This window comes from Rhipicephalus microplus, chromosome 7 (genome assembly GCF_043290135.1).
Source record: "Rhipicephalus microplus isolate Deutch F79 chromosome 7, USDA_Rmic, whole genome shotgun sequence".
Taxonomy (NCBI): Eukaryota; Metazoa; Arthropoda; class Arachnida; order Ixodida; family Ixodidae; genus Rhipicephalus; species Rhipicephalus microplus.
This window is the reverse complement of record NC_134706.1, coordinates 32,393,896-32,404,762: the sequence shown is the minus strand read 5'-3', so window position 1 is coordinate 32,404,762 and position 10,867 is coordinate 32,393,896. Positions and strand designations below refer to the sequence as shown.

The 10,867-nt window shown below is 47.5% G+C and overlaps 1 protein-coding gene across 1 annotated transcript in view; it reads right to left on the bottom strand.

The window, feature by feature from the left end:
* Positions 1-4,830: 4,830 nt before the first annotated feature.
* The window catches only part of LOC119180359 (serine/threonine-protein kinase SBK1), a 61,010-nt gene continuing 54,973 nt past the window's right edge, over positions 4,831-10,867 (bottom strand). Inside the window, exons 4-6 of the mRNA XM_037431549.2 lie at positions 7,827-8,006; positions 6,768-6,949; positions 4,831-5,647 (exon numbers count right to left, since the gene is read on the bottom strand). Coding sequence (XP_037287446.1) covers positions 5,263-5,647; positions 6,768-6,949; positions 7,827-8,006 — 747 coding nt within the window. The 3' untranslated portion in view covers positions 4,831-5,262. The remainder of the gene's footprint in view (positions 5,648-6,767; positions 6,950-7,826; positions 8,007-10,867) is intronic.

The window sequence follows — 10,867 nt, the reverse complement described above, 5'->3', positions numbered from 1 at the left end:
TAGTCCTTAAAACAATGGAAATATCGAATATCCCATCGAATTCGCTGAATCGATGTTTTTCGCTGTATCGAATCATCAGGGTCGAGCCCTCACGATGACGAGAAAAGTCGAGTGGTGGTACCGGTACGCTTGTGAAGCGAACGCGAAGCCGGACGCATTCAATCCTTTTAAGTATTCAAAGTACGATCGCATTCGAAACTGGATCGAAATTACATTCCGCAAACGACGGCGCCTGTAAAAGGGCGTTATTTTATTTCGGCGTAGTGCTACTCTTTCATCTGTCAAGCATGAAGCGTACGAAGAAACATCATAAACGAGGTCTCAACACTCCACAACGACAGTTTAGGACTAATGTGGTAGTCTTGTGCAAGTTAAGTACGTCTCAATATTCTAGACATAGCGATCGAGAGACGCAATTAATGGCGGGCATACTGTGAACATCAAAACGGTTTTCCCACTCTACATGAAGGCGTTATAGTAATACGACCTGAACTCCACGACACCTAATACGAAACTTCCGCCAGCGAACGAGCTAGGACGAAGTCTATAACACCGCAATACTTGTAGACACTCCCTATATGTATCGTCGCTGGGCACACTCGCTATTCGGGCAGTACGCAAGGGAATTATACACGCGCCATACATCGCTCTTACACGTGAAATCACTAAGCCTAACACATTGGCCAGCTACGGCTAACGCAGCAGAGAAAAATATATCTCAATGTGCAGCTGCAGTTTTGTGTTCGTGAACGATGAGTTTATCAACACAAGGAAGGGGAAGTGTAGTTGGAGATTTGCACGTTTCGAAAAAAAAAAAGTTTTGTAGTTTTAAGGCATGTGCACCCGAGCGGTTGAGAAGACGCTCACGTGGCCATCGATCCTAGATGTACCGTTAGTACACCCCGGTTCGATGAATCCAATTCCCACCGCTTCTATTAGACTGTTTGAAGCCTATCCCGCGAGTCGCTGGTATACACAATGTCGTTAAGTTTGTCCACGGCCTGTGTTTCCTTTGTTGGATTTGGAAACTGTCGCGTTATAAAACTGGCTCTGCCCTTTGGAAGGTGAATTCACTTTGGATTTACCATTGAATGAGTGCCTAATCGTTCGTCCACTTTTCGAAAGATGGCGCCACTGTACGGGAGACATTTGTTGACGTAACCTTTTGTGTACTACGGTAAGGTATTAGAAATGGAACCCATTGACGTTTCTGTGATGACAGCTTGCGCTGAAAATACGTGAGAACTAAAGAGTGGGGGCGTCGTGGGCTTATACGTTTCGACGAGAGTGTTGCGTCTTTGTCGAACCTTACGCCAACAGAAAAGGCCTTCAACAAGAGGTGCAATAAAGGTCTTCAGAACAATACATTTGAGAATTACGATTTAAGGACATTAAAAAGAGGTCTTGTTGCTACCAAGAGTGCTTCCATGGGGCATAAAGGCCTTTAACGAGAGAAGACTCCATCACTGAAGGCTTTTACTAGAAAGGCCTTTTTTCTTACTACTAAAAAGGGTTAGAAGGCGTTCGTTAAGCGTTATACCACCTACGTCAAGTGGAATCACTGTGTAGAGGGTCGTGACCGAGATTGCTTGTCTTCGCGAATACCGTTTGTTCAAGATGAAGGCCTTTGTACGGATAAATTCTTTTCTTGAAGGTCATCACGAAAACACGAATCCCGTGAAAGCCTTTCCTTTTGGCAAGATCTGAGATAAAGATACGCCGTGTTGCCGATGTAATGGCGCCAAACTGAAACGACATCCCCTACCGTTCTCCCATATATTTTCTGTGCAGTAAAATACCAGTATCTATTATAGGCTAAGTACGACTTTTTCAAAGTCACTTTTCCGTGAATAGCCAGTATGGTTATGGTGTTTTACCTAGCAGTATGATGGACAGATGACGCCCGCGGCTTTCCTAAAGTTGGTTAAATACAAAAAGTGAAACAAGTAAGTATATTCAAGGCTTCTTGATGTGCGTCGTGGGTGAGCTCGGAGTGTCGCACAATGTTCGCGGGGAGTGCGATGGGGGTCAAAGACTTTGAGAGGTACGTCGACGTGGTTAAAAAATATGCTTTCGTCCACCAGTTCTCGAATGGCTATCGGGAAGAGGGGAGGGAGTAAAAATTTAGATTTTCGACGCAAAAAAAAAAGACACTGCGCGGGCAAGTCCCATCTGTGGGCCCATGTTTTGTACTGAATGAAAATCGGTCCAAAAAAATCTCGTTGCCGCGTCATCTACGGCAAACTGTAGTCGCTGTCCATGAAGACGTGCAGTTGTAGGCTATGGATATTTTTTTTTTACTAGTGTGTACGATTTTCGTTACGCGATAAAATAAAAAAGCAGCCACGTCTCTATACTCTTACACGTCTTTGTAGTTCTTGTTTTCCGCCTCAAAAAAAAAAAAAAAGCTATGCATAAGCAGCAGGGAGAGTTGGCTGTAGATATAGCAATAAAACATTATACTGACGAATATCGACATGGACAAGGAGGACACCGCACAGCAGAGGATGTAGAAAGACACCGTCTGGCACTGCCGATGTTCTACTCATCCTTGCGCTGGTGCGCCAGTTTTAAACATAGCTACAATAAAACACTGCAGGTCCACTTCCCGGTTGTTGTTTTTTTTTTTAAAGAATTGATGTGCGCATCTGACACCGCCTGAATCTGCTACACCCGAAAAACGATCGCGGTTTTTTTTAACACAGGCTTCATTGCTTCTATGGCCGCCTGCTGTAACTGGTTCACAATGAGGTCGTCGGTGCGTTGCCTAAAATTACGGTCGTTGAGCTAAATAAAGCGTTTCAGTGAAGTTTGGACGCTAACATGGCGAAGAGGCTGGGAAGGGGGGGTATAGAGGCTAGTGCGTTCGATATTATTGAACTGTGAACCAACATTCGCGCGTACACACTGAACCTCTTCGAGAGGGTCATACACGAGGAGACATTGTCAACGGGATCGGGGTAGGGGGCTATTGAGATCTTACTTTTACACAGCGTAAACTACGCACGGAGAAAATACAGCACAGTCCCATTGTAGAGCGCGACGTCAAACTGCTACACTTCGTAAAAGGAAACGTTCGAACGGATCAATCGAATGAAATAATAGCTTATCGCTACATAAGAGAAATAAAGATCTTAAACTGGGTGCCATCATTGGGGATTTCTGTCCTCATTGAGAGCCGACCTGGCTTGCTTTAGAAATCGAGCTTTCGTTTATCAATCAATTTTTGCTGAATAAGTATCGTCACTGACGGCAATGATCTTAGAAAACAAAAAAAAAACTAAATCTGTTTGCTCTTCCCACCTCAGCGTCGTTTTGAACACTATGCAGTGGCATTATATCTTGGCTGAATACACGTATGGAAGTCTTAACGCGAACCTTCCCGACATTCGCTGCGACTAACGCGACATCCACCAGCGGCCCACAGATCTCCAGAAGAGCAAGCGAAACATACAACGTCACAAATTGTCACCAAGGCATACAACTTACTATAGTTTTTTTTTTGTTCTCACAGACACCACCGCACACTTCGTGCGGCACTTTTTGTTTTGTCCGCGTATTGTTCTGCGAAGTCCACACTGCCCACGACTTCTTCCATAGCGAAGACGTCCGCGATTCTTGCACGTCAGTTGCTTGATGATACCGTCTTTGCCCTCATGCCAGCCACTGCCGCGACGGTCTATCATTCCTGACTTCAGCTCTATGATTTCGATACTAGACGGCGGATGCTTTTCTGTATAGCCATCGCTTGAAGACGATAAGACGTCTTGCATTCGTTTCCGGCATGCACATCTTGTAGACGTCTCTCTACCACGTCCGAGCAGAGGTGTCCAAGAGACGTCAATATATTTCGGCCGTGCATGTCTATTCCAATATCAAGTGAGCACGAAAAATAAAATGGAAACGGACGTTCATCAAAAGTTCAATTATGAACTCGGAAGACGAAAATGCCCCAGCGTTGTTACCTAATGTGTATCGAGACATCCGGTCACCGGTCCTCAATGTGAAGCAGATATTTCTGCAGTATATTTCAGTGTTTTCAAACATAACCAGCGCTGTTATCTCCACACATCCCTTATCACTGGCAATGTTGGAGCCGCTGCAGTGATCAGAAAAACGTTGTGCAGCTACCCGCACATCTTTCCCATTTCCGGTTCATCGGCATCGGGCTTCGTTCTTTTTTTTTCTTTTTACATTCTTAACGGCTGAAATACTTCCTTCACGGAAGAAATAAGTGATGTTGTAACTTTCCCACACTCAGAGCTGCCACACGCAGTTCTCAAATGTCTGACACATTTTGAGAGTTCCGTGAACATCTACTCTCCATCTCTCCAGAAATTAACTTTTGTGACCCGGCTTCGGAGTTGGTTGTTTTCTGCACTTTCTGCCACATACTTCACCGTGCCATGGACTTGTTTTTTTTGTATGACACTTTGTTTGTACCATAACATGTGTTACATTATGGCTATACCTGTGAAGGGTGCGCGTCACCACTATCTTATCACTGCCCTATCACTTCGTGTAGTAGTGCTTGTGAATTCTTGGACTTGTTTGACAGCATTCTTCTTCGACGATGTAATTTCGAAGTCCTTCGAGAAGCACTGGTCTAGGGCGTTTCGCTGTGCATGTCTAGTCACACTCTTCCAGAAGTTGCTGGCGTGCCTCTTGCTCCTTTGGAGAGAGCCGTGATATATCAGCGTCGTAATACTTATCCCCGGAGGCGCGTCGCAGGACACCCACGGCATACTTTCTGGTCGCCCATCGCTGACGTTTATTTCGAAACGCAGGCACTGTTCATGCGGCTTTTTTCAGATGGCGCTCAAGCAGGCACCTTGAAACCGCAACTACCCAGCATGGAACTTCACAGCCTCATCCTCAAGTCAGATGCGAACTATTCATCTCGCCCGTCGACTACCCTGGCCTCCCTGGAAGCCAGCTGAGCTAAGCAGCCAAAACAGCGTCCTGTTACTCTTTCCCTTCTTTCCCCGATAACCTTCCCATGAAAGACATGCCGGCCATGTGCAGTTGCGCACTACAGTCACCTCGAAGATTCCGAACACACCAATAGACCACAGCCCGCGCGAGAGTAGATCACGCTTAGGCTGTTTCCGTGGCTGGTTCAGGAACCATCCACAGAGATGGATGAGTGGAAAATCGCAGCCACTCAGTTTGTGTGGCTTCTTCCAGCCGGCGTTTTTTTTTTCCTTGGCTTCATCCAAGCCAGATGATGGTCGTAATCGCCCGGCTTGGGCGACCGACTCCCTACTGGCTCTCCTTGGCTTGGCCCTCGGCTCCAGACATGATCCAGTTCTGGATCCGCTGCTCCTTGCCGTACTCGTGCAACAGCTCGTCGCCCAGCTTCTTCTCGTGACCGGCCACGGCCGCCGCCGTCGCGGTGTCCCAGATCTCGGAGACCTTGGACGTCCTCGGAGACCTGACCATGAGCCACCGGTCGCCGTAGTACTTGTTCACCTCCGTCACGGGGTACCGCTTGGTGGGCTTGGGTTCCATGAGCCGCCGCATCATGCGCAGCAGCCGCGGAGTGAACCGCTTGAACTCCCGGGGAGTCCTGGTCGTCTTGCGCTTCTGCCAGTCGAGGAACTCGTTGAAGCGGGTGTCCGTGATGTCAGCTTTTTCCCAGGGAAACCTGCGATCCCAGAGGCTACGCGTTAAACCACTGCGCTGAACACAGTCGCGCCTGGCCATTGAGGAAACAGCGCAAAAGGCGTGCAAAGTAGAACATTGGTATACTGGATAGGTAAGTTACTCGACGGGACTCAGTCTGGCAACGCTAACCAACTTATCCTTACTACCGAAACTGTGAGCACCGAATTACGACATTATAATGAGGTTGCCTAGTAGGTTTCGGGAGCCTTAATCCGGTTAATCTGATCCGGAGGGGATTACGCACGTCAGCGAGACCACGTGAACGACTAGGGGAGAGCTTATACCTGTTGAGATTCAAGCCCACGTGTTCTCGCTTAACCTTTATCGATTTACCGCGTCTGCACTGCGTCACACTTTATTTAAGTTTCAACAAACCCTGTACGCTAACTATGACTTTTTTTTTATTACCCTGGCCCGATTACTGGGCGCCGAGTCGCGAGATTAAAAAATCATAATCTGTCCCGCCGTCTTTCCAACTGCCTTATTTCTTCATTTGAATACTATTTTTTCTGTCATTTGTCACTTGTGAAATTACCACATGTACATCTCACACACGAAACACTCTTAACTTTTTTTTTATCCTTTCCAAGCCAATTCATTTCTTCCCATTATGCGTTTGTTCATCGCCGTCGTCACTGTTCAACCACGGCCCGGACATACCGAAGTCTTCCCACCTTTCTGAAATTCAGCTGCATGTTGTTCAAGTAAAGCTACTTTAAGGCCGTTCGAGCCCTCATGACTGTGGTCCTAACGCATGCTGCCTGCATGGAACTAAGGCGCAGCAGGAAGAAAAAATAAGTACAAGGACGTATAAGAAGTCTCCCTAAGTTCATAGCCTCGCAAACTAGCTCAAGTGAAAACACCGTTCCGACGACCGACTCTGCGATGTAAGGGTGTTCTTTAACTTATGAACCTTTGCCGATTGAAGATGCTGCTTCTTAAAGAATAAGCCGAATGCGTCTAGGTTCTGGTAAATCCGTACACAAAGGACACGTACAACATGCAACAATTTCGGGCGCCCCTCGCCACTGCGCTGCACTGATGACGCCTCTTTCACAGTGGCTATGAATTTCAAATCAAGTACGTTCTTGTTTGTTTACCTCGCAGTGAGACAGGAGAAGATGAGCATGCCGATTTGCCAGACGTCCGAGCCGAGCTCGACCGTGTAGCCTTCGAGGTGGACAGCCTCCCAGATCTCCGGCGGACAGGTTGGCAGCGACCTCGTCCGCTTCTTGACCAGTGTGCCAGCCTTTCTCGTGAGCCCGAAGTCGGTCAGCTTGACCTGGGCAAGAGAGAGAGAGAGAATAAGGACGAACGAAATTGATTGATTTGATTGATGTGTGGGGTTTAACGTCCCCAAACCACCGTGTGATTATGAGAGACGCCGTAATGGAGGGCTCCGGAAATTTCGACCAGCTGCAGGGTTCTTTAACGTGCACCCAAATCTGAGCACACGGGCCTACAACATTCCCCCTTCCATCGGAAATGCAGCCGCCGCAGCCGGGATTCGATCCCGCGACCTGTCGAGTGACATTGCGAGTGACGTAAGACTAGCAGGTCGCCACAAGTACACTTTGAACATACGCTTCGCGTAGTCTATAGGTGAATCGAAAAGTGCATGTATTGGAACGAACTTTCAATAAAGAACACACCTCAAAATATTCTCCATAAAAACAAAATTAAATTAAAGAAAGCTCTTACAGAGTATTGGTTCGCAAAACGTATACGTCTTCTGCTCATACATGTATACGTAGTCCTTTGATAGCCCGCTGTTGTGCGCTCATCTAATATGACAATTCTGTCTAACATCGCCGTTTTTCTGTGTTTTTCGGACAACAACATTTGTCACCAATACCGCATAATGCTCATACCTTTCGTTTATATGCTTTGTTACAGCGGTTTGAACGTGTACGTTTTTTTTTCTTTTTTGCACTGCCATCTCCGGTATGCTTAATTGCCAAGTTCTGCCGCTCAAGCCACTGATCACTTTAGCAGTCTCCATCGCGTGCGCTGTTTTTGTAAAGAATTTATTATTATTATTATTATTATTATTATTATTGTTATTATTATTATTATTATTATTATTATTATTATTATTATTATTATTATTATTATTATTATTAAACCAGAGCAAACGCGTTGCTTCAGCGTATACTTGCCTTCGTGAAGTCCTTGCTGAAGATGAGTATGTTCTCGGCTCGGACGTCTCTGTGCACCAGCTCCTTGCTGTGCATGAACTCGAGTGCGGGGATGATCTGCCTGAGGACGGTCTTCAGGTCGCGCTCGTCGATACCGCCGTAGTACTCCACGGCGTGCCACAGGTCTCCGTACGGCGCCACCTATCAACAGGAGAAGACGTGTGCCGAAGTCGGCAAGTGGTCTGGGCCCAAACCCCAGTGCCTAAAAAAACCCAGTCCGACTCTATCAAAACGAAGTCATCTTCACATCTCGCATTTTCGTGCACTTTAGATCCGACGTTTATCCAGGCAACACACTTTCGAAAAATTCTGGGCCGCTCAATATATTGTAGCGAAACGTCGGGGTTGTTCAAAGTTAGGCGCATCGGACGACCAGGGAGACGAATAAGTGTGGGTGAAACTCCGCGGAGGCAATCGATGAGACGTCAACACGATGATTTCGGGGAGCACTCATTGGGGGTTTATTTAGCTAACACAACTTCAATTTACAAAATGCACTGGGTCACAAAGACAAAACATAGAAAATGGTGACATACCCCTCGGCCTGCATGGCCTGGTCTCCCGTGGTGAGATCCGCTGTTTACCCCGACTCCGCTCACTTTTCAAGTTCAAACATCCTCTTTTTAACCCTTGGTCGAACAAAGAGTCTTCACAAAAAACTAATCACATGTTCGGACTCGCAGCATCTCAACCAATCACAGAAACACTTTCATAAAAGGCACCACAGTTGTAAAAACCTCCTTACCAAACGAAACACGCAAAGGGATAAGTTCTCCGCACGGGACACTCTCTCCCATACCAGGCCGTGCTGCCCCCTTCGGCCGACTATCGTCGGCGGCCGTTCCCACGCTCGGGCCCCGTAAGTTCTTTCATTAACTGTTGCTTCCTAGAAGCGTCCTTAAGAGCGATGGGTACACCACTGCTTACCAGGTATACATGCGACAGCGAGGCGCCCCGACATCCTAACAACAGCGCGGGAGAATATGGTCGTTTACCTGCCGCCACTATGTCTCGGTCAGGCTAAGTGGTCGCGTCCCCATGTCATTCTCAATGACACGCGTGCCTGTTAACAATGGCTTAGACTCAGACGGTGGCGCCGGACCTGCCTCTTGCTAGACGCTTTTCCGAGTAAGCTTTCCCCTTCTAATCCCGAACGGGGGCGACCTTGACTGCTCCGTTTGTAAGCCGTAAATGCAGCGTGTAGGCGCCTGTCCCAGGCTGGAAAACACGATTTATCCCACATTCCATTAAAGTCAAAAGCCGAAGCTCTGTAATGGCCAGAGAAACAAACCCAAAGGTAGAGAGAGTACAAAGAAAGACTTAAAAAAGAAGCAGAGGAGTTGGTTTTGCACAAATTTCCTGAGAAGATACTGGAGCTGGAAACCTTGCTCTCGCGACAATATTTGAACAAGAAGGCGACGTATAGTGTTCGGTGGGTAGCCGAGAATCGAAATCGTTTAGGCAAAGGTTACCCATCAAATACGACAGTATTGACAGTGGCCGAGTGAACAGGGCAGATGTACTAAGTGGTTCTTGAAAGAGAGAAAAAGAAGATGAAAAGTGAGCCCCGTAACTGTCTGCATCACATTGCGACACCTCAACAGTGGCTCACGAGGGATTGGGGTAAGGAGGGATTAAAAGAGATAGGGAGGAATAACAGGGATAAGAACAGAGATAGGGGCAGCGACAGAGGGACCCCACATACGGAAGTAAGGAGAAGATAGGAGAGGTGGACACGGTCGCCGGAGTCCGGGGACGGGGAACCACTCAGCGAGAGCTTTACGGAGTCAGGAGATGGCGGAGGGCGAGCCGGTCTGCCAGAGTTGCGCTATCGTCAGATATCGCGGGGGCACAAACCGGTCGGCACGAAATCCAGCGGGGCGAGTCAGGTTGATGTATTCGGTCTTAATGCGACATCCGAGACATTATCCTACACCGCTACAGAAACTGGGTGAAAGAGACTAAGGAACACATTGCATGTCCTCAAAACATGCTGCCTATAGGCCTCATATAAGAGTAAATTTCATTTTTTTTTCCACACCATCACCCGCAGCCCCATACGGAGGTCTAGAGATACGAGCAGCGACCATATCAAGCCAACCGATAAAGGAGCCCGTGTAACTACATAGTAAATTATTTGTTGGTGTAAATTAGGTGTAGAAATTAGAAAAGTGAAGGAAAAGAGACAAATTAACGAACATGTAACAACCTCCCCACTGGTCGGAGCTGAACTAATCCCCTTGTTGAGCATGGCTTATGTATTCCAACAGGACAAAAGCAAACGTTGCCCTCTCCGCAAACAGTGATTGATTTATTGATTGATTTGTGGGGTTTAACGTCCCAAAACCACCACATGACTATGAAACACGCCGTAGTGGAGGGTTCCGGAAATTTCGACCACCTGGGGTTCTTTAACGGGCAGACAAATCTGAGCACACGGGCCTACAACATTTCCGCCTCCGTCGGAAATGCAGCCGCCGCAGCCGGGATTCGATCCCGCGACCTGCGGGTCAGCAGCCGAGTACCTCAGCCACTAGACCACCACGGCGGGGTTGTCGCAAACAGTGAGCAGTCGCGAAACAATATTAACGACCCTGTGACGACACGGATAACATTGGACATTCTATGAAGTTGTCGACTATATGTATGTATCCTCTGTCCAGGTTCAGACGTTATCCGACCATGGCTAACTGGACGGTGTCCCTTACGTGCTACGCGCAAAATCTTTTGGCACAGCAATAGACGAGGCTTCGAGACACGTTGCTTCGGGGACGACGTGAGCGTAAAACAGAGAGATGACGGTCATCCGAGTCGTCCGATTCAGATTTATTAATGACGCGGAATAGCGGAACACGTGGTCCGAACTGAGGACTTCCGGCCAGCTACGGAGACGCTGCGGAAGTGAAGGACAAAAAAGTAAGAAAGAAAGGGATCCGTGATGACGTTACAGCGGTGGCAGCCAAGACTGGAAAACAGGAAGCACGTCTAAGACGAATTGCGAA